Source organism: Macaca nemestrina, chromosome 12, assembly GCF_043159975.1.
Source record: "Macaca nemestrina isolate mMacNem1 chromosome 12, mMacNem.hap1, whole genome shotgun sequence".
NCBI lineage: Eukaryota > Metazoa > Chordata > Mammalia > Primates > Cercopithecidae > Macaca > Macaca nemestrina.
Window position 1 is genome coordinate 108,187,313 of NC_092136.1, and position 23,866 is coordinate 108,211,178.

General features: G+C 41.5%; 2 protein-coding genes across 7 annotated transcripts in view; one reads left to right on the forward strand and one right to left on the reverse strand.

The window, feature by feature from the left end:
- LOC105493656 (nuclear protein, coactivator of histone transcription) overlaps window positions 1-16,443 on the reverse strand; it is an 85,374-nt gene extending 68,931 nt beyond the window's left edge. For 2 of the 3 annotated variants that reach the window (XM_071075537.1, XM_011761495.3), the window contains exon 1: window positions 16,260-16,443. In XM_071075537.1, the coding sequence (XP_070931638.1) occupies window positions 16,260-16,296 (37 nt within the window). In that variant the 5' untranslated portion in view covers window positions 16,297-16,443. The remainder of the gene's footprint in view (window positions 1-16,259) is intronic. The other variant, XM_011761496.3, reaches the window with a different exon arrangement.
- Window positions 16,444-16,700: 257 nt separating this feature from the next.
- LOC105493755 (ATM serine/threonine kinase) overlaps window positions 16,701-23,866 on the forward strand; it is a 133,799-nt gene continuing 126,633 nt past the window's right edge. Inside the window, exons 1-5 of one of the 4 annotated variants that reach the window (XM_071075538.1) lie at window positions 16,701-16,928; window positions 17,303-17,457; window positions 21,340-21,437; window positions 21,517-21,629; window positions 22,896-23,041. In XM_071075538.1, coding sequence (XP_070931639.1) covers window positions 21,366-21,437; window positions 21,517-21,629; window positions 22,896-23,041 — 331 coding nt within the window. In that variant the 5' untranslated portion in view covers window positions 16,701-16,928; window positions 17,303-17,457; window positions 21,340-21,365. The other 3 variants (XM_071075541.1, XM_071075542.1, XM_071075539.1) reach the window with 3 other exon arrangements.

Consider the following 23,866-nt stretch of genomic DNA (forward strand, 5'->3'; position numbering starts at 1 on the left):
GGCTGAGGCAGGAGAATGGCGTGAACCCGGGAGGCGGAGCTTGCAGTGAGCTGAGATCCGGCCCGGGAGACAGAGCGAGACTCCGTCTCAAAAAACAAAACAAAACAAAACAAAACAAAACAAAACAAAACAAAACAAACATGATCCAACTATATGCTGTTGTTACAGGATCCTCAGGGTGTCGCTTTTCCAGTTTGAAACTTCTGCGGCTGGTGGTGCCTTTGCCTGAGTTTTGCTAGGGCCTGCTGGGCTTGTTCCACTCACTTGGCCCAACAGGCTGTGTTCAGCTCATGCTACTGGGCCTAATCCCATGCCTGCTAGGGGTGAGCCAGGCATGAAGCAGTGAGGGGGTGTATGAGTGAGCGTGGGGTCCAGCCACTGAGCATAGCCAGGCATGCTGGATACAGTGGGCGGGCACATCCAGGAAATAGCTCCCTGTGAGGTTGCATCTGGATCAGGCACACCACTGTGGCTTCCACTGTGGGCACTGGGGAACGTAGTGGCACCCTGAAGCTTGGAGACATCAGGAACCCCAGAGTCCCAAAGAGGGTGTCACAGCCCGGGTTTGGGGAGCTCTTAGGTCTGGGCTCCCCAAAGGGCCTCAGCTCTTCTTTCCTTCTCATTGTCTGCAATGTGGTGAGCGAGGGGGCATGTTTCAGCCCTGTTTGTTTTACAGATCTTTCAGTCCCGCCTTTCAGTGGGTCCCACATTATTATCCTGCGTCCAGAAAGAATGAGGTTCACGGTCAACTGGAAGGTGAGCAAGGCAGACAGGAGCTTTACTGAGTGACAGAACAGTCCTCAGGAGACCCACAGTGGTTAGCTCCTTTCCGTAGGCAGGTCGTCCCCATGAGTATCCAGCTCTCAGTGGAGAGGATACCCACAGTGGGAAGCTCCTTTCCGCAGTGCCTTTCTGTATAGGCAGGTCATCCTGACGAGTGTCCAACTCTCAACAGAGAGGAGACCCGCAGTGGGAAGCTCCTTTCTGCAGGCAGGTCATCCTGACGAGTGTCTAACCCTCAGTGGAGAAGAGACCTGCAGTGGGTAGCTCCTTTCTGCAGGCAGGTTGTCCCAATAAGTGACCAGTTCTCAGTGGAGAGGAGACGCATAGTGAGTAGTTCCTTCTCACAGCTGGTAGTCCCAACATCTCTGTGAGTCTGGTTGAGTCTGGGGTTTTTACAGGCCTCATATGGAAGGAAGTATGTGCTGATGGGTCCATGGGCAGCCACGGGTGGGCCCAGAAAAAGCACCATAAATTCTCACTCTGGGCATTGGATCTGCAGTCTGGCCTCCAGGCTTTAGATGTTTCTGGCTTGAAGGTGTAGCTTCACCGGGGACCCACCCCTTTCCGCCTAGGTGACCATCTGCCTTCTGCCACCATCAACCTGACATCTAAGGTGCTCACAGTGCTTAGGCTGTTCATGCCAAGGGGCAGGTCCATGCCGAGCTGCCTTCAGCCTCACCCTCGGCCTCCCTCACATGCTCATCAGAGCTGAAAGTACGGAGGGGGACCAAGGCAGCATGAGGCTGGTGTGTTGGTGCTGTCCCTAGTGTGCACACACCCGGCCAGGTCCTGACAGCAGCAGGCTCAGCCTCAACTTTACTCTGAAATCGGAGTGGACACTGGGAGCGGGGAGAGGCCAGGCAGTGGGAGTAGGCACTTCCAAGCCTGCGGGGAAAGGGGGGCTTCCTGGGCCCCCGAGAGTGCAGGGATGCCTGCTCCACAGCTGCAGCTGCACCTGGGAGGGCAGGGCTCCTGCCCATCCAACCTGGAACGGGACAGGGCACCCATCTGTTTCCAGCTCCCGCTGCCGTGTGGAGCACACAGCCCTGGCCACACCTCCAGCGCTGCAGCCGGCGTCTTGGCACCAGCTGCTCCAGACTGATTCAAAGACACAAACAGGGTGAAAGTAAAAGGACAGTAAAGATTACTGGATTATACCATCCAGTAATCAAGTAAGACTTAAAGTTGTTATATTAATACAAGTTGAGTATCCCTTATCTGAAATGCTTGGGACCAGAAGTGTTTCAGATTTTGGAACATTTGCATTATACTTAAGTTGAGCACTGATAATCTGAAAATCTGAAATGCTCCAATGAACATTTCCTTTGAGGGTCATGTTGGTATTCAAACAGTTTTGGTTTTGAAGCATTTTGAATTTTTGAATTAGGGATACTCAACCTGTATCAAAGTAGATATTAAGACAAATATTGTTACTAGAGACAAAGATAACGACAAAAAAGGTCAATCCACAAAAAGATAACAATGGCTGAGGCGGCAGAATCGCTTGAGCCTCGGAGTTCAAGACTATCCTGGGAAACCTAGTGAGAACCCACCTCTATGGTTTTTAAAAATCAGCTGGACTTGGTGGTGTGCACCTGTAGTTCCAGCTGCTCTAGAGGTGGAGGTGGGAGGACAGCTTAAGCCCAGGAGGTCAAGGCTGCAGTGAGCCATGACTGCACCACTGTACTCCAGCCTAGGCAACCGGGTGAGACCCTGTCTTCCAAAAAAAAAAAAAGAGAAATAACACTTACAAACACAAATACACCTAACTGAGCCCAAAGTATGAAGCAAACTCATGGACGGGAAGGGAGAAACAGATAATTCAACAATAAAAGTTGAAGGTTTCTATACCACACTTTCAGTAATACATAGAACAACTAGGCAGAAGATTAATAAACAGAAAATTTAAACTGTAAAGCAACTAGACCTACCAGATATCTATAGAACACTCCAGTAAAAAACAGCGTAATACGTATTTTTCTCAACTGTAAATGGAACATTTTCCAGGGCCAACCATATATTAGGATATGAAATAAGTGTCAATAAATTTATGAGATGCAACTAAAGCAGTGCACACTGGAAAATTTACAGCTATAAACACTTGTGTTTAAAAAAGAGATGCCAGGTACGGTGGCTCACGTCTGTAATCCCAGCACTTTGGGAGGCTGAGGCAGGAAGATCACCTGAGATCAGGAGGTTCGAGACGAGCCTGGCCAACATGGTAAACTCTGTCTCTACTAACAATATAAAAAATTAACTAGGTGTGGTGGCAGGCGCCTGTAATCCCAGATACTCAGGAGACTGAGGCAGGAGAATTAGGTGATCCTGAGAGGTAGAGGCTGCAGTGAGCTGAGACTGTGCCACTGCACTCCAGCCTGGGTGACAGGGCAAGACTCCATGTCAAAAATAAATAAAATAAATAAATAAAATATAAGCCAAGCATGGTGGCATACACCTATAATCCAAGCTATTTGGCAGGCTGAGGCAGGAGGGTACCATGAGGTGAGGAGTTCAAGAGCCTGTGTCTAAAAGTCTCTTTAAATTAGGTAGGTGTGCTGGCATATGCCTATAGTCCCAGTAGTTCAGTTCAAGGTTGTAGTGAACTATGATCGTGCCACTGCATTATAGTACGGCGACAGACTGAGATCTTGTCTCAAAACAAACAAACAAACAAAAATTTTAAAATTTAAAATCAATAACCACATTGGGCCAGGCGCGGTGGCTCACGCCTGTAATCCCAGCACTTTGGGAGGCCAAGGCAGGTGGATCACGAGGTCAGGAGATCGAGACCATCCGGGCTAACACGGTGAAACCCTGTTTCTACTAAAAATACAAAAAATTAGCTGGGTGTGGTGGCAGGCGCCTGTAGTGCCAGGTACTCGGGAGGCTGAGGCAGGAGAATGGCATGAACCTGGGAGGCGGAGCTTGCAGTGAGCGGAGATCACGCCACTGTACTCCAGCCTGGGTGACAGAGACTCCATCTCAAAAAAAAAAAAAAAAAATTCAATAACTGCATCATCTACCTTAAGAAACTAGAAAAAGAGCAAAGCAGAAGGAAATAAGCAGAGTATAAATAAATGAAACAAATAAAAATAAAGAAAAATGAATAAAAACAAAAGCTAGTTCTCTGAAAAGGTCAACAATGTTGACAATTCTGTAGCTAGACCAACCAAAAAAAAAAGAGAATACTCAAATTATACTAGATCAGAAAAGTAAGACGGGATATTACTATCAGTATTATAGAAATAAATGGGAATGTAAAGGAATAGTGTAAACAGTTGTTATCTCAACAATTTAGAGAACCTAAAAGAAATGGGTAATTCTTAGAAAGACCCTCATCTAGTTTAGATGTTGCTCCTGCTAAATCTCACCTTGAATTGTAATCCCCAATGTTGGAGGTGGAGCCTGGTGGGAGGTGTTTTGGTCACAGGGGCAGATTCCTCATGCCTTGGTGCTATCCTTGAGATAGTGAGTTCTCACAAGACCTGGTCATTTAAAAGTGTGTGACACCTCTTTCTCTCTTGCTCTCACTCTTGCCATGTGAGAGGCCAGCTTCTCCCTTCACCTTCTGCCATGACTGTTAAGCTTCCCAAGGCCTCCAGAAGGCAAGCAGATGCCAGCACCATGCTTCCTCCAAAACCTAAAGAACTGTGAGCCAATTAAATCTCTTTTCTTTATAAGTTACCCACTCTCAGGTATTTCTTCATAGAAACACAAGAACAGACTAATAGACCCAAACTACGAGGACTCAAGAAACAGAAAATCTGAATAGATCTATAACAAGTACAGAAACGGGATTTGTAATAAAGAAACTTCTCACAAGGAAAAGCCCAGCTGGAATCAAATGCCCTCACTGGTGAATTCTACAAAACACAGAATGAAACACCAATCCTTTACAAACTCTTTTTGAAATCGTAGGAGAGGACTTCTCAACTCATTCTTTTAGACCAATATTACTGATACCAAAACCAGAGAAAGACATCACAAAACTACACGCCGATATTCCTTATGAAAGTGGACACAGGGGCCAGGGTCAGTGGCTCATGCCTATAATCCCAGCACTTTGGGAGGCCGAGGCAGGCGGATCACGAGATCAGGAGATCGAGACTATCCTGGCCAACATGGTAAAAACCCATCTCTACTACAAATACAAAAATTAGCTGGGTCTGGTGGGGTGTGCCTGTAATCCCAACTACTTGGGAGGCTGGGACAGGAGAATTGCTTGAACCAGGGAGTCAGAGGTTGCAGTGAGCCGAGATCACGCCACTGCATTCCAGCTTGGCAACAGAGCAAGACTCTGTCTAAAAAAAAAAAACACACACACACACACAAAGTGAACATAAAAGTCCTCAACAGGGTGGGCACAGTGGCTCTCACTGTAATCCCAGCACTGTGGGAGGCCAAGGCAGGAGGACTGCTTGAGCTCGGGAGTTCCAGACCAGCCTGGGCACCATGGCAAAACACCATCTCTACAAAAAATACAAAAGTCAGCTGGGCATGGTGGTATGCACCCGTGGTCCCAGCTACTCAGGAGGCCGAAATGGGAGGATCACTTAAGCCTGGGAAGTAAAGGCTGCAGTGAGCCGTGATTGTGCCACTGCACTCCAGAATAGGTGACAGAGTGAGACCTTGTCTCCAGGAAAAAAAAAATCCTTAACAAAACACTAGCAATTCAAATCCAGCAACATATGAAAACAGTGATGCACCATGACCAAGTGGGATTTAATGCAGTAATGCAAGGTTGGTTGAATAAAAATAAATCAGTGTAATATACTATATTCACAGCGTAAAACACAAAAGTCACATTATCATGGAAAAAGAGCAACTGAACAAAATCCAACCAATCTGGACAATATAGTGAGACCCCCATCTCTACAAAAAATTAAAAATTTAGCTGGGCATGGTGGCACATGCCTATAGTTCCAGTTACTTGGGAGGGTGAGGTAGAAGGATAGTTTTAGCCTGGGAGGCTGAGGCTGCAGTGGACCATAATCATGCCACTGTAGTCCAGCCTGGATGATAGAGTAAGAATGTGTTTCAAAAGCAAAACAAAACAAAACACTACCAAAGAAACCAAAAAAGACAAATTCCAACACCCTTTCATGATAAAAACACTAGAAATAAAAGGAAATTTCCTCAACCTGATAGAGGTATCTTAAAAAAAAAAAAAAAAAGCCAAGTAACATCATCTTCAGTGGTTTAAAATTCAAAGCTTTCCCCATAAGATCAGGGAAAAGGTAAGAATGTCTGTTCTTGTCATTTCTATTCAACATCGCATATATCCTCTAGCCAGGGCAATTAGGAAAAAACTTGAAATAAAAAGCATCCAGGATGGGTGCAGTGGCTCACACTTGTAATTCCAGCAATTTGGGAGGCCAAGATGGGCAGATCACCTGAGGTCAGGAGTTCCGGACCAGACTGCCCAACATGGTGAAACCCCGTCTCTACTAAAAATATAAAAATTAACCAGCGTGGTGTCGCATGCCTGTAATGCCAACTACTCAGGAGGCAGAAGCAGGAGAATCGCTTGAATCTGGGAGGCAGAGGTTGCAGCGAGCTGAGACAGTGCCACTCCACTCCAGCCTGGGCAACAGAGCAAGACTCCATCTCAAAAAAAAAAACAAAAAAGAGCATCCAGATTGGAAAGGAAAAAGTCAGATTACCCCTATTTGCAGATGACACGTCTTATATAGAAAATCCTAGGGAAGCCATAAAAAAAACTATTAGAGGCTGGGCACCATGGCTTGTGCCTATAATCCCAGCACTTTGGGAGGCCAAGGCAGGCAGATTGCCTGAGGTCAGGAGTTCAAGACCAGTCTGGGCAACATGGTGAAACCCCGTCTCTACTAAAAATACAAAAAAATGAGTCGGGTATGGTGTCGTCCACCTTAATCCCAGCTACTACAGAGGCTGAGGCAGGGGAATCACTTTAACCAGAGAGGTGGAGGTTGCAATGACCCGAGATGGTGCCACCTCACTCCAGTCTGGGCAACAGAGCGAGACTCTGTTTCAAAAAAGAGAAGAAACCTCCCTAGGCCAGGCATGGTGGCTCATGCCTGTAATCCAGCACTTTGGGAGCCCGAGGCCGGCAAATCACCTGAGGTCGGGAGTTCAAGACCAGCCTGACCAACACGGAGAAACCCTGGCTCTACTAAAAATACAAAATTAGCTGGGCAAGGTGACGCATGCCTGTAATCCCAGCTACTCCGGAGGCCGAGGCAGGAGAATCACTTGAACCCGGGAAGCAGAGGTTGTGGTGAGTCGAGATTGAGCCATTACACTCCAGCCTGGGCAACAAGAGCTAAACTCTGTCTCAAAACCAAAACAAAACAAAACAAAAACTATTAGAGCTAATAAATGACTTCAACAAGGTTGCAGAACACACAATGAATATATAAAAGTCAATCAATCGCAATGAACAACCAAAAATTAAGAGTGCAATGCTAGTTACAATAGCATCAAAAGAAATAAAATACTTAGGAATAAGTTTAACAAAAGTAAAGGACTTGCATACTAAAAACTGGAAAACATCAATGGAGGAATGTAAAGACCTACATCCATGCAAAGACCTACTGTGTTCATGGACCGAAAGGTTCAATACTGTTAAAAATTCAATACTCCCAAAATTCACCTATACATTCACCACAATTCCTATATAATCTCAACTGCCTTTTGTGCAGAAATTGACAAACTGATCCTAAAACTCATAAGGTAATACAAGGGGGCTGGAATAGCCAAAATAATTCTTGAAAATCAAGAAAAAGTTGAAGCACTTACACTTATCTATTTCAAAACTTACTACAAAGCTACAGTAATCAAGACGATATACTGGCATGAGGTTAAGACACATAAATTAGTGGAACAAAATAAAAAATCCAGACCTTTCTTTTCTTATTTATCTAGTCAATTCTGAAGCATAGAATCCAAACATTTATGGTCAGTTTATTTTTTTTCACAGACGGAGTCTTACTCTGTCACCCAGGCTGGAGCAGAGTGGCACAATCATAGCTCACTATAATCTTGAACTCCTGGGTTGATCCTCCCACTTCAGCCGCCCCAGTAGCTAGGACTAGAGGCATGTACCACCAAACAAATGCCCAGCTAATTACTTATTTATTGGTAGAGATGGGGTGTCTCAGTATGCTGCCCAGGCTGGTCTCGCTCTCCTGGCTTCCAGCAATTCTCCTGCCTTGGCCTCCCAAGCGTTGGGATTACAGGGTGAGCCATTACACCTGGCCTGCATTCTTCATAACAGTGTCCATTAATGAATGGACAAACAAAATATGGCATATTCATATAATGAAATATTCAGCTATAAAAAGCTACAACATGGAATAATGCTGAAAACATTATGCTATGTGAAAGTCAGACACAAAAAGCCAAACATTCTATTTTATTAATGTGCAATGTCCAGGCAAGGCAAATGTATAGATACAGAAAGTAGATTTGTGGTTGGCAGAGGACAGGAGAAGGGGGAATTGGAAGTGACTTAACAGTATAAGGATTCTCTTTGGAGTGATGGAAATATTGAAATAAGTGGTGATATCTGCACATTATGAATCCACAAATATCCTGGATTTTTATACCCTGAAAACCAACCAATTTTATATTTTGTAGTATGTGCATTGTATCTCGATGAAAAAAATATGATTCCAATTCTTTTTTTTAGTTGGAGTCCTGCTCTTGTCACCCACGCTGGAGCACAATGGTGCGATCCTGGCTCACTGCAACCTCTGCCTCCCAGGTTCAAGTGATTCTCCTGCCTCAGCCTCCCAAGTAGCTGGGATTACAGACGCCTGCCACCATGCCTGTCTAATTTTTATATTTTTAGTAGAGACAGGGTTTTGTCATGTTGGCCAGGCTGGTATGGAACTCCTGACCTTAGGTGATTTGCCTGCCTAGGCCTCCCAAAGTGCTGGGATTACACGCGTGAACCACTGCACCCGGCCTATGATTCCAAATTTTTAACGTATCGTATGAGGTTCTACTTGCTTCATACCCTACTTTCCTCTTCAGCCTATGTTTTGCCATTCTATTGCTTCCAGCCAAACTGGTCTTTCAGTCCCACAGATATACCATTGACTGTGTTTCAAGGCCACTGTATATTCTATTTCCTTTGCTTGGGCAGCTAATCTTTTCTCAGCCTAGCTATCTTCAACTCATTCTTCACAGTTTAGTAAAATTACTCCCTATTCCCCACTACTAAATATTCCCTTACAGGTATTACTTAATATTTATAAGTATTCCCTTACACTTTCCTTTGAAGTACACTTATCTCAGTGCTGGCATAATTGTCAATAAGTATTTGTTAGCTACTAAAACTGTAAGTGGGAACTAAATGATAGGAACACATGTGCACATAGAGGGAAGAACACACACTGGGGCCTACTGGATGGTGAAGGGTGGGAGGCAGAGGATCAGGAAAAATAACTAATGGGTTCTAGGCTTAACACCTGGGTGATGAAATAACACGTACAACAAACCCCTATGACATAAGTTTACCTATATAACAAACCTGCACATGTACCCCTGAACTTAAAAGATAAAAAAAGAAATTATTTCTAAGATTTCTTCCAACTTTATAAGGTTCTACTCTCTTCACCTGGAACTGTATCTTTAACCAGGTCCAACAGGTGAAAAAACTAATAAGATGGCCTACGAAGTCATTCTACACCAAGGTTTTAAAAAGGAAAGGGCAAGAATATGGTCATCTCATTACAGGCAACGCCCTAGCTGTGATTTGGAAATCAACTCACCACTCTCTACTTGTAGTGGATGAATTTGTTTTCCAACCTCTTGCTAATAAGAAGAAACAAACAAATATACACATCAAAACCCAACGGCATTGTGTTTTGGAGAAAACATTTGGATATCTGAAGAAAGCTTTATCTCAGATAACATGACTTCAATCTTTCTGTCATTGAACATCAACCCACAGATGTGAAATTAATTAGATCAAAGATACACTGCAACGTTTTCTTCCCTTTTTGTGAAAACTACAGCTGGCTGAAAAGTAATTTTTATGATGGCTGGCTTTCTGACAATTATAATATTTGGAATAGGTGAGTTAGCTGTTACTAGCTTTTTGTAAACACAAAAATTTAAAACATCTATGAACTATTAGAATCACCTTGAAATTAGGACAGTTGGAGCTTTTTCCTCATATGCTTCAAGATTTAAATTGAAGATCTCAAATATACTTCCCTTTCGTGGTGGAGTTTCAAGTACTTATCACCCTAGATGCATTCAGTCACTTGGGGACTTCTGATAGATGGTGGTATTAAAATACACTATAGATTTGCAGTAGATTTGTATCTACCTTAAAGTAGATTTGCTGTCCCCTAGACCATGCATTCTCAAAAGGAGTGATACTGCCCTAAGAGGGTGAAAATTGGTTCTGGGACAGGGAGCAATGAAGAAAATCTCCCTCCCTCTTTTTATGCATAATCACAGATATACACGATATATAAACATATACAATATATTCATGACACTAAAACATTAAAATTTCATGTGGGGAGGAGGGTCAGGGAAAAAAAAAGCCTAAGAAGGTTCCTTAAAGCTGTGTAATGAAATAAACGTTGAGAAACAATGCCCTAGACAGAATACAGCGATACAGTTAACTTTTTTCAGAAAAATACTGTCATTTGTGCTAGCGTAACCTGGAAAGGAATCATCACAGATAATTCATGGCATTTCATAAAACATTATACCTCTGTATAGCACACACGAGATGAGACTGTTAAAGGATAGATTACTTCTATAATAAGTGTTTAAGTTATAATGCATCTCAAAATAGTAACATCTAGGATACATTATCTTCTGCTCTTAAAAATATACTCAACTTTGGCAATCTTTAGTTCTCATTTTAGATTAGACTTGATGTATTCTGGTTTAGCTGTGTCCCAAAAGTTCCAAAATAATGTAGTACATAGTTGACTACTCTCATGTTCATTGATCATCATATACCAAGTCCTCAAATACCATCATTTTGTTCAATGTTTTTGTTATATTGCTGATGAGGAAAAAAAATCAATTTCTGGCCGAGGACACTGTTATATATGGAGTTTACACATTTTCCCCATGCCTGCATGGGTTTTCTCCAGGTACACCAGTTTCTTCCCACACTCCAAAGATGTGTATGTTGTTAACTGGTGTGTCTAAATTATTACAGTGTGAGCATGAGTGAATGTATGTGGGTGTGGGAGTGCTCCCTTCAACAGAATGACATCCTGCCCAGGGTTAGTTCCTGTCTTGCACCCTAAGCTGCTGGGATAGGCTCTAGCTACCTGCAACCTTGAACTGGACTAATTGGGTAAGTAATTATCTTGTTTTTATTAATCCTTCTTAAATGTATGTATAGCTTACATTTATTTCAATGTTTAATATTAGAAGTGTTTTGGACTTTATTTACAAGTGTGGTGATATTTTTGTGACCAAAAATATGCTGAAGAAATTCTTGTATGTATCAGTTAGCCTATGGTAAAATTAGTTAGATTATATATCATTTTGCTTAAAGTTGCAGTTTTCAAGATCCTATTGAACCTATTAAACCTATTAAATTAGGCCTTACTATATATATATGATTAGTATCTGCCTACAAAATGTTTATTTATCATCATTAAGTATCTGACTATAACCAATTCTCAGTCAGGTAACGGGAAATTTAGGCACAAATTAATTCTAAATCTCAGATGTTAGATGAGTGAAAATCCAAACATGATGAAAATACAGGCCTAGCACAGTGGCTCATGGCTGTAATCCCAGCATTTGGGAGGCCAAGGCGAGCGGATCACCTGAAGTGAGGAGTTCCAGACCAGCCTGGCCAACATGGTGAAACCTCATCTCTACTAAAAATACAAAAATTAGCTGGGCGTGGTGGCGAGCGCCTGTAATCCCAGCTACTTAGGAGGCTGAGGCAGGAGAATTACTTGAACCCAGGAGGCAGAGGTCGCAGTGAGCCGAGATCTCGCTGCTGAACTCCAGCCTGGATGACAAGAGTGAAACTCCACCTCAATAAATAAATTAATAAAACAGAAAGTACAAACTAGGCACTAATCATCTCTTATCAGTATAATACAAATGGTTATCCTATAACTAATATTAGTTATTACCGTTTTTTCCTTTTATTCCTAAAAACAACTTAAGAATAAAAGAAATGTATTTTTTTTGTGTAAACTTACTGACAAAGGTGCCTGAATAGGTAAGAAAGCATGCCTGAGTTTCTTTCTTAACATAATACTATCTTCAGCCTACTTTTATTATAAGTGGAGGTGGTAATGAGTAACTAAATAAATTGAAGTGGAAACACAACTGAAAAAGAGAAAAAAGGATAAAATCCTAACTATATGAAGAGTATTTTTTCTTCCTACTTGTAGAGAGGGAAAGATAAAAAGAGAGGTTTAAAGCAAACAAGAGATAGTAAAGCACGCTATGTGAAAACATCTCCTTCACATATTCTACTATTTCCCTAGAAAGATTAGTAATTTAACGTCCTTTAAGCATGCAAATAATTCTTAGGAAGCCTTATCTTATGGTGCCTTATATTACTAGATCCACAAATAACAGGGACAAGGTTTCTGTCTATAAAGTTACAACTTACTTGGAGATAGAAGATATATACACAAATAACTGTGATGCAAAGCAAAAATGGTAAGAAAATAGAGCTGATTTACTTCATGAGAAGGGAGGGGCTGGAGAAACCACTACTAAGCTTGGAAATTATGTGACGTTTGAAGGTGCAGATGAGTTCTGAAGGATGGCTGGGAATCCCAAAGAAGGTGACAGAAAGCATATATGCAAGCATATTTGGGGAACATGTCCAGTTTGGATGCAGCACAAAGTTTATGAAGGGGAAGAGTTGGAGATACAACAGAAAAGACAAAACGGGTAAGGATCATGAAAAGTTTTAGACAGCAAGGAGTACATATATTATTCAATAAACAAAGGGGAGTGTCATAATTACAGCCATACTTTTGCAAATGTTTTATTAAATATCTATGTTTTGGTGATATAAAGGTGAATAGAACCAGCAGCTCTTGACCTGTTAGGGGTGTGTCAGTTCTGGTCCTGTTTGACTTCAAATATGTTCTTGACTCTTCTGTTGCTCTCGACTCTATGACATAAAGCTTGACTCTATATAGGCAATGTTCCCCAAGCTCTTCTGTCAGCCTGCTACTGACTGGGCTCAGTAAATAGGAAGCACTGGTGGGAGGCTGGAGGGCAGGAGGAAGCAGCCACATTTTCCCCCCATTCCCTTTCTGCCTCAGTAGTCTCCTCTATGACTACCATCCCCTCATCAGGCAAGTCTTCCATGTTCCACACAGTCAACTCAGCCTCTTATCATTAGCATAGTGGCTTCCTACTGTCACTAACCACTGAGATGCCTTAGTTATAAGCTGCTGGGCGTCTTAGTTTTTCTCTCACCAGTGTAACCAATTCTCTCATTAAATCTTTCCATGTTAAATACTCAGAGTGGTTTCTATTTTTTTTAATGCATACTGTCTCATACAGAAGGTAACAAATCTATTTAAGAAAACCTTTACAGATGATAATTTTGGGGACTCCCAGAACTCCTGAAGCTTGTCCATTCATCCATGACTAAGACTACTAATAAAACAAAAAAGCAAGTTTCAAATTGGGAAGATGAAAAAGTTCCAGAAACTGATGGTAGTGATGGTTGCAGAACAATATCAATACAGTTAACACTACTGATCTGTACACTAAAAACAAAAACAACAACAACAACAAACTCATTGTTTTGGGCTTTAAGAACTATACATTTTAAAATGGTGAATTTTGTTATGTATATTTTATCAAAAAAAGTAAACACACAGCTACAATAAGACATGATAAGGTTGCAACAGAAGTACAATGCTGTGGCAACATTTAAGAAAGTACTAACTGTACTTGCTGAATGAAGTTTCAGAGATCAGGTGTGACCTGAACCTTGAATGCAAATGTACTGGGAAGACAAAGAGAAGTAGAATACATATAAGAATATCCAAAGAAACTTCAATTTGTTTGGCACGTCTGTAGCATAAAGTAGATGTTAAGAAGTTGAGATCAAGCTGGAGAGGTAAGTAGGATCAGTTCCACAGATCACCTTGAATAAACAGATAAAAACTGAACTGATGGCCCAGAGGCAATAAACAACACTTTGATGTATTCTGGCCCATACATTTTGTAAAATCCCAACAAGGCAACAAGGGCTACTTAAGTGGAGTAGTGAGATGCAAAAGTCAGAGTGCAGTATCCTGAAGGATAAAAAGTAGGTGAAGAACAGCAACTAACGGAATTCTTTGTTCTTTGAATACATTTGACTTGTGAAAGGGTGACACAGAACATCAGACAGAACGTCCTGTTTGTGTCTAATGTCTACTGGGGTCTAGAAAAGTGTTTTTTTGTGTGTGTGTAACAGTAAAAAAACCATAATTATCTCAACACTAAGGGGAGAAAACTTACTTCTCTATGTTCAGCAATTGGCAGTGTTTGGAACACATTAAGCACCCAAAGATTTGCTGGAAAAAACATTATGAAGGGGCCAATAACAAGAAGAGCTGAAGATGGGGAGGGGGTACTGATAGAAGAATCATGAGTAAATAATAAACCTGATATGAGAAAGATATACACGATATATATATATTTAAGATGTATAACGATAAATAACAAAAGTAAGAGCATTAGGCATGGGGAGGCTTTTTTTTTGTATTGTATACTCCTGCACATTTGAAATTTTTAGTAAGAACAGAATTATATCAACTTTCAGAATAAAAGGTATAGTGCGAACGCTTCAGGTAGATTTGTGACAGCAGTAACTAAAATGAATTGCAAGGACAACTATCTAGGAAGCCATGACAGAAGTCCAAACGAGAAGTAATGGCAGGCACATTGCGGGACTGGTGGCAGTGAAAATGGAATGTGAATGACAAAGATTTTTAAGGTAAGAAAACCATGGCTGGCGTTTTTTGTCCATTAAATGAAAAGCAGGAAGTCAGCAGAGTAGCCGGTTTGTGGAGAAAGAATACTCACAAATTGATGCGAATTATTTCAATTAGAAAATGATACTGCTTTCTTAGGACTTTCTTAACTAGGGATGATTCTGCCCTCCAGGGGACATACTAGCAACACCTACAGACATTTTCCCTAATCACAACTGGGTAAGGGCAGGGTGGGGAATGGGTGTCCTACTGTAATCTAGTGAATAGAAGCCAGGAATGCTGCTAAACATCCTACAATGTTTGAGCACAGGATAGCTCCCCACAATAAAGAATTATTAGGCCCAAAATGTTAACAGTACTGAGGCTGAGAAATCATGTCTAAGACTACAGTTACCGAAACTCAACTAAATTACCAAACTGCCAAAACTCAGAATTCTTAAGCAAAAGATTAACCAGATATTAACAAAACATTAGTTTAAACTTGTCATTAGTTTCTTCAAAAATGGATGGTGGAACCATTTCCGTTTAACGTTTCCTGCAAAATGTGCTTATCAAGAGCCCTGCGCAAGTAACATTTTTGTGGACAGCGCTGGGCATTTAAAAGAGGCCCAAGACAAATGGGTTTTCCGAACAATAAAATAATGGTAGTAATGGCTGCGAATACTACGGGAGGTTTCATCACAGATGCTTGCCATTTACTTTTAAGGACGTCGCATACGACGTCTGTAAATCACTGGCTCGGGTTTTGAGCTTTACGTGACTCTCGTCCCCTGTAGTACAATCCTCTTTATTCTTTCAAGGGACAAACAACAAAACCCGTCTCTCACTCAGACAATACACCCTGACAGACAAGTGACCCACAAACCACCCCTCCTCAAATGAAGGTAAAACTAGGGCTAGAAAACATTCAACTAATTTAAGGCAATTAACCCTCTGAAATTTTTTGCTGATCAAAGGTACAGGAATTGCTGTTTTAAAATATGCAAGTGGCATTTCACACCTCTACACTGGACGACGTATTGCGTGGAGGATGGAGAAGGAAGATCACCCTTACTCCCAAATTCGTAGTTATAAGGGCGGGTAATTAAAAGGGCGCCAGGAAGGTCTCCCTACAAAGATGGGGGGCCGGGGAAGTCCCTCTTTGCCCTATTTTGGTCCCAGCAATGAACCACGGAAAGTGCGCCCAAGGTTAAAGCACACGCAACCCGTCCGTCATGCAGACATACGCTCTTTCAGGGGTCCTAATTAACTGTGGAGGCCTGATTTTCCCTCCGAATCCGGCTCCAGGTGTTGCACCTCGAGCTTCCCCTCGGCCTTCCCCTCGCCACGCAGCCTCTGAAGAGAGAAGCATCTACATACAAAGAAGCTTAAACTGCCTAGAACCTCCGAGTGACGAAGAATCACCGCCAGTCTCAACTCGTAAGCTGGGAGGCAAAACCCTAAAGCTTCCCCACCCAGGGAAAACCTTTGGCCTCAAAGGTCCTTGTGTCCGGCATAGCCGGGTCCAATAACCCTCCTTCCCGAGCCCGCGCTTACCCAATACAAGCCGGGCTACGTCCGAGGGTAACAACATGATCAAAACCGCAGCAGGAACCACAATAAGGAACAAGACTCAGGTTAAAGCAAACACAGCGACAGCTCCTGCGCCGCATCTCCCGGTTCCAGTGGCGGTACTGAACCCGCGGCAATTTGTCCCGCCTCTTTCGCTTTACGCCAGCCAATCGCTTCTGCCAGAGAAAGAAAGGCGCCGAAATGAAACCTGCCTCCGTTCGCCTTTGGAACTGTCGTCACTTCCGTCCTCAGACTTGGAGGGGCGGGGATGAGGAGGGTGAGGACGGCGGGTGAGAACCCCGGAGCCCGAGCCGAAGGGCGAGCCGCAAACGCTAGGTCGCTGGCCATTGGTGGACGAGGCGCAGGCGCATTTGCTCCGACGGGCCGGATGTTTTGGGGGAGTGTTTTGAGCGCGGAGACCGCGTGATGCTTGGCGCGCATGGGCACACCGTGCTCTGCCGCTGCTCGGCCCTGCTTCTTCTTCCAGAGGTGGGCGCTGTGCAGTCACGCAGGGTTTGAACCGGAAGCGGGAGGAGGTAACTGCGTGGCTAACGGAGAAAAGAAGCCGTCGCCGCGGGAGGAGGCGAAAAGAGCCGGGATCTGCGCTGCAGCCATCGCCGTGGTTGATACCACTTTGACCTTCCGAATACAACGGTAGGGGCGCAGAGGCAACGCAGAGGTTCCTGCGTTGGAAAATTCAGTCGCATGCGATCCAGTTTGTCCTCTCCCTAGACCCCCAATCTCATGCACCCCTCCAGAGCGGCCCTTGACTCCTCTCCTCACTCCATCTTTCCCTTGACTCCTTTCCTCACTGCATCTTTCCCGGCCTCTCTTCGGGTTCCTAGCGGACTTGGCCAATAACCTCATCCTTTTAAACGCCCTGAATTGAACCCTCCCTCCTGCTCATCCTCTTTTCGTGTCACCTTAGGGTTCAGATTTAACTACGCGACTTGACTGGTCATCTTTTGATCTCTCTTTCGTATTTAGTACTTTTAGTCAGCGAGCATTGATTGATATTTCAACTGCAGCCTCGCGGTTAAGAGCTTGGGCTCTGGAAGCATACGGCTGGAGTTGGAATTCTGACTGTCACTCGTGTGACCTCGCTCTACTGTCTTGTGAAGATAAGTGAGATAATCTTGACCTGCGGTGAGCACTCGTGAGCGTTAGCTACTGTTGTTACCAGGTACAGATAAGTAGAAAGACAACTACAATAGATGATAATGTATGTGATAGGGGAGTACTCTGATGGTAGAGGAGTGACTTTGGTTCTCTGCAAACAGCCTGAGACTATCAATTCAGTTTGTGGTGAGACCTCGCAGCGTTACCTTGGCAGATGGTAGAAGCCTTCCAGATGGAAGGAAAAATGCGTGTAAAGGCACAAAGTGTAGAAGGACCCTGAAGCTCCAGAGTGAGGTCTGGTATTGAATGAAATATATTTTGTGGGTTTTCAACTGCTGAAGTCGTAGGAATGGATGAGACCAAGAAAACAAAACTGTTCTTTGAGGTATGAGCGGAAGAAGAGCTATCAGGAGACTTTCGAAACAGTCATAAAGGAAGTGAATATGATCATCGCTAACATTTGCTGTGTTTCAGGCACTGTAAGCATGTATATGGGTCCTTACAGGAACTCATAGAGGTAGGTACTAGTATTGTTTTTCCTTTTCTCATTGAGAAACTGAGGTTTGAAGAGATTAGTGAACTTGCTCTAGATTATACGGTTTGTAAGTGGCTGAACCAGTATTTGAACTAATACAATCTGACTACAGAGGCCACACTCCTTAGCACTAGAAAAGAATGACATGCCAAGGGCAGAGTTATTTCTAGGAAGATGGGATATAAGCGTCATTGACAAGTTCTGCAAAGGGGTCAACTTGGTTGAGATCTAAAAAGGAACACTGAATTCGTCAATTCAGAGGCTCGTAGGAGGTGGGAAATCTGTATCTTTTCATTTGAACCTTGAGTGGAACCTAGATATTCTGGATTAATGTATAAATGAAGTTCATCTTTATGTGGTGACATTCATACTTTAGTTGATTACCTAATAGTTCCTTTGCCTTCTTTCAGTTCCGCCAACATACTGTGTGCTTTTACATTGTAGAACCCTTTGGCTGTGCTAGTTTCCTTCCCTGAAGTGTTGGTCCTCTAGCCCTTTTTTGGTTTGGCACCAGTTAGTTCAGATCTTGGCTTTATTATAAACTCCTCTGAGATATGTTCCCTGACAATTTATCTAAAATGATCCTCTCTACAGTTATTTTCTATCACTGTATTTTTGTTTCCTCAGAGGCATACATCACAATTTGGAATTATGCATTGATTTATCAGTTTACTTGTTTACTGACACTCTGCTGCCCAGATATGACTCCATGAGGGTAGGATTTGTATCTGTTTAGTTCATTATTTGTCTAGCTATACTTAGTAAATATTGTTTGCATCTATCAGTGAATGAACATCTTCTGTTTATGTAGATAATACTGAACTGTTTTGTTTTCTTCAAAGTAATCATTAAAAAACTGAAGGTAAGAAAAACAAGTTCAAAGAAGTCACACCATGGGGAAAAAAAAAGTCAAGTTTAGGGCTGCCTCTTCCGGGAAGTGTCAAATCTCTAGTATATTTAGGAATAAAGGTGCTAGCCCTTATGGTTCTTTGGATATTGCTAAGGTATTTTCGTTGGTTACGTTACCAGCTTCATTTTCCTTATTGACTTCAAGAGGGCTTTAAACTGAAATTGAAGAAGTAAGAAAATTCCTAGATAAAACCATAAGGAATAGAAAATCAAAAATGATAATACTTGTCCACAGGAAGTATATAATCAAATGAAAAGGACTCAAATAACAATCTGTAATCTATAGCAGAGTAAAGTAGAGGTTGTCATAGTGTTGGGGGATGGGGAGGTCAGAAGAACCACCAGTGAATACAAAAGGAGAAGAGAATCAGAGCCGTCTGCTAATAAAATGGGTAGTCAGCTCTTTTTTTTTTTTTTTTTTGAGACAGAGTTTTTCTCTGTTGCCCAGGCTGAGTGCAATTGTGTGATCTCAGCTAACTGCAACTTCTGCCTCTTGGGTTCAAGTGAGTCTCCTGCCTCAGTCTCCCCAATGGCTAGGATTACAGGCATGTGCTACCACACCTGGCTAATTTTTGTATTTTTCGTAGAGACGGAGTTTCACCATGTTGGCCAGGCTGGCTGATCTTGAACTTCTGACTTCGTGAAATGCTCACCTCGGCCTCCCAGAATGCTGGGATTACAGGCATGAGCCACTGCGCCAGGCCCGGGTAGTCAGCTCTTACTGAGAATATTCAAAGACAGGGCATTCATTTTGTAGGAGACATTCCTTCCTTTATAGGAAGATTGGACCTGTTCTCTTAGTTCCTCCCAATTTTGAGATTTTGTGAGATTGAATCGGGACAGAAAAACATACTTGATCTTGAAAGATTAAGTAGAATTTAGATGTATGGATAGGAGAAGGACTTTACCTTTTTACATCTTGAGTTGTAAGTATGTGTAGGTATAATATACATAAATATATGTATTTTTTCTGTTTACAGACATTCATAGTCTAATAAAAAAACTTCTTGGTATCATATAAAGGTTTAGATCAGAACTAGTAAAACAGAATGCTGTTTCTTTTTTCTTTTCTATTTTAGGTTCTGGGGGTAGATGTGCGGGTTTGTTACATGGGTAAATTGCATGTTTTTGAGGCTTGGTGTACGAATGATTCTGTCACTCAGGTAGTGAGCATAGTACCTGATAAGTAGCGCTTCAAGCCATACCTCTCTCTCTCTCTGTCCCTCAAACAGTCCCCAGTGTCAGTTTTTCCCATCTTTGTGTCCATGTTGAAATACTGTTCTTACTAGATTATTTTGAAGGACATCAAAAGAGAGTTTGATTATATCAGAAGCCCCCAAAAGAAGAGAGCTACTACAGTGGAATCAAGACATAGTAAAATATAGTTGATCCTTGACATTTGCAAAGGATACCACCATAGCATAGAATTTCCTTTTAAAACAGAAATATTTTACTCCTATCGTTATGTGTTAAATAAGAGCCTTAATTACCAGTCGAGATGGAAGTGGTAGGCAAAGCTTACTAGCTCTGATAGCCTCCTACTTATCACTTCCAAAGCATGTTTTAAGCCTTTGGCTCAGCAAAATGACACATCTCTCCAGATGAGCAAGAGTGCTTTTTTCTTTTTTTTTTTCTTTGAGACGTAGTCTTGCTCTGTCACCAGGCTGGAGTGCAGTAGTGCGATCTCTGCTCACTGCAACCTCCGCCTCCCGGGTACAAGTGATTATTCTGCCTCAGCCTCCTGAGTAGCTGGGACTACAAGCATGCACCACCATGCCCAGCCAAGAGTGCTTTTAAATAATTCATTGTCAATGTTAAATTCTTGAGTACTCATTTCCTTATTTGCCTGGCTGTTTTCTATTTATCTTTCATGTCTGAATTTAAATGTCATGTTTCTTTGGTCTCAGAGTAATAAAAAGTAAATATACTTCCCCCGTCTCCCACCCCAATGGAGTCTTCCTCTATCGCCCAGGCTGGAGTACTGTGGCTCGATCTTTGCTCACTGAAAGCTCTGCCTCCAGGGTTCGAGCGATTCTCCTGCCTCAGCCTCCTGAGTAGCTGGGATAACAGGCGCGTGACAACAAGCCCGGCTAATTTTTGTATTTTTAGTAGAGACAGGGTTTCAACATGTTGGCCAGGCTGGTTGAACTCCTGACCTCGTGATCCTCCCACCTTGGCCTTCCAAAGTGCTGAGATTACAGGCGTGAGCCACCGCACCCAGTGTAAATTATACTTTTATTTCAATCCTGCTACCACTGCGAGCAAGGCAAACATTTTTGTGTTATAGCATTGCTTGTATAGATTTTAAGAAAATCTCATTTTAAATATGGAAATGTTAAGAAAAATTATTGTGTCTTTGATGAGAATATGCTTCTAATTGTATGGTTAAATCTATAAATATTGCAGTATAAAATAATTATATATACACATTTTTTCACACCTCTCTCTGTATATACGCATATATATACATATACATATATATACCTATATTTTTTTTTGCAGTGATGTGTATTCTGAAATTGTGAACCATGAGTCTAGCACTTAATGATCTGCTTATTTGCTGCCGTCAACTAGAACATGAGAGAGCTACAGAACGAAAGGTAGTAAATTACTTAAATTCAATTTTTCCTTGAAATAAGTGTGATTAGTAACCCATTATTATTTCCTTTTTATTTTCAGAAAGAAGTTGAGAAATTTAAGCGCCTGATTCGAGATCCTGAAACAATTATACATCTAGATCGGCATTCAGATTCCAAACAAGGAAAATATTTGAATTGGGATGCTGTTTTTAGGTATTCTATTCAAATTTATTTTACTGTCTTCATTTTTCTCTTTCATATTTATTTCTGTTGTGATATTATTTTTGTGTGTCTTAACATTTGTCTTTGTTTCCTATATATTATTATGCCTTGCATATGAATTTGGCATTTAATATTTATCCAAAACATAATTTTTAAAGCTTGTTCATATAGAAACTTAAAAATTATAAATTATTTCTTAAATAAAATGTTTTAGACATATCTCACTCAAAATTGAGAGAGAATTTCTCTCATTTTAATTAGTTCACAAGACTTCAGATTAGAGAAAAAAATTATAATAAATGTTTGGATATTACTTTCACACCTTTAAATATTGCTCTGATTATAAGTAAATGCCACGTGTTAAATTGTAATAAAACAAGTAAAAGGAAGATTGGAATACTTGTATATGAATTTGGTTAAAAACAAAGAAAACCTCAAACAATGAAAAAACACAGCAATCAGTTAAACCAACAGGGTTGATGCATTTTTACATTGAGACATCATTTTCAACCATGAAATCCATTTATAACTAGAAACAGATTGTAAGAATTAGGAAAGATGAATAAAGTATTTTAAATACTGAGAGTATTAAATAAACTAGAAATAACATTTGTTGTCACGAGGGAGTATGTATTTAGTTGTCCTTCAGTGTTTACAACAGATTCTGTTTTATTTTTAGCTCCTATTTGGTATTAGATTGTTGCAGATTTGAATGCATATAAAATGAAACATACATGCCCTTTTTCCTCTGGCTTTCTAGTTTATTTTAAATACAACAAATATAACCTGAAGATGAATACTATTTTGTATAAGCTGATCTGGTAGGTCAAATATGTACCTGGCACTCCTGGCTGGTTATGAATATCTTCTAGGCAGGCATCATTTAATGGCTAGCAACATTACCAACTGCCTAAGAAAGAAGTAGATCCAGTACAGAATAACAGAAGGAGTTGAGAGAGGATTGAGAGGGTCCTTACTAGCACTGTGAGCTTTTAATGATAAATTTAGAAAGCAGGCAGTAAAGCAGTAGTAAGTCATAGAAGATTAAGGGCTTTGCAAACCAGACATTAAATTGGTCTTATAGGCGTTAGGCCTTGAAAGAGAGATTTAATTGTTTTATTTGTTTTATTCAGCTGGTATAGTAATCTAAGCAAGGTAGTTTAAAAGTTGCTCTTTTTGATGGCATGAACAGCTTTCGAAATTATTATAATTTAAGGATTCAACGAGTTTCTGAAATTGTATTTTGTTTTCTTGAAGATTTTTACAGAAATATATTCAGAAAGAAACAGAATGTCTGAGAATAGCAAAACCAAATGTATCAGCCTCAACACAAGCTTCCAGGCAGAAAAAGATGCAGGAAATCAGTAGTTTGGTCAAATACTTCATCAAATGTGCAAACAGAAGTAAGTGATGTTATAAATTATAAATAAATGGCTTAACAGATTACTGTTGCATGAGTTTTTTTTTTTTTCAGATCATTTTAAGGACTTAACTGTTGCATAAGTTTGTTCTAAATATAATAAGATTAAAAATTGAGTGCAAATACATATAATGATTTTTATTTTTATTAAAAGGTTTTTTTGGCCGGGCACGGTGGCTCAAGCCTGTAATCCCAGCACTTTGGGAGGCCGAGACGGGCGGATCACGAGGTCAGGAGATCGAGACCATCCTGGCTAACACGGTGAAACCCCGTCTCTACTAAAAAATACAAAAAACTAGCCGGGTGCGGTGGCGGGCGCCTGTAGTCCCAACTACTCGGGAGGCTGAGGCAGGAGAATGGCGTGAACCTGGGAGGTGGAGCTTGCAGTGAGCTGAGATCCGGCCATTGCACTCCAGCCTGGGCGGCAGAGCAAGACTCCGTCTCAAAAAAAAAAAAAAAAGGTTGTTTTTTTTTTTTTTTTTTTTAAGGCTAGTCAAGTGAAGCAGTGGGAGTGGAGAAGTAACAAAGCAATCTGTAACTGGTTGTGATCAATTAGTTGTAAAGACCACTGCACTTAGGCCAGCCTGATTTTTAATATTACTGGTTCAAATATTTGGGGAAATTTATTCAAGCAAAGAATGATAGAAATCTGAGGATTGAAGGGATTTATTTATTTAAGAGATAGGGCGTTGCTCTGTTACCCAGGCTAGAGTGCAGTGGTGTGATGATAGCTCACTGCAGGCTCAAGCTTCTCAGTTCCTAAGTGATCCTCCTGTCTTGGCCTCCTTGTAGCCAGGACTACAGATGT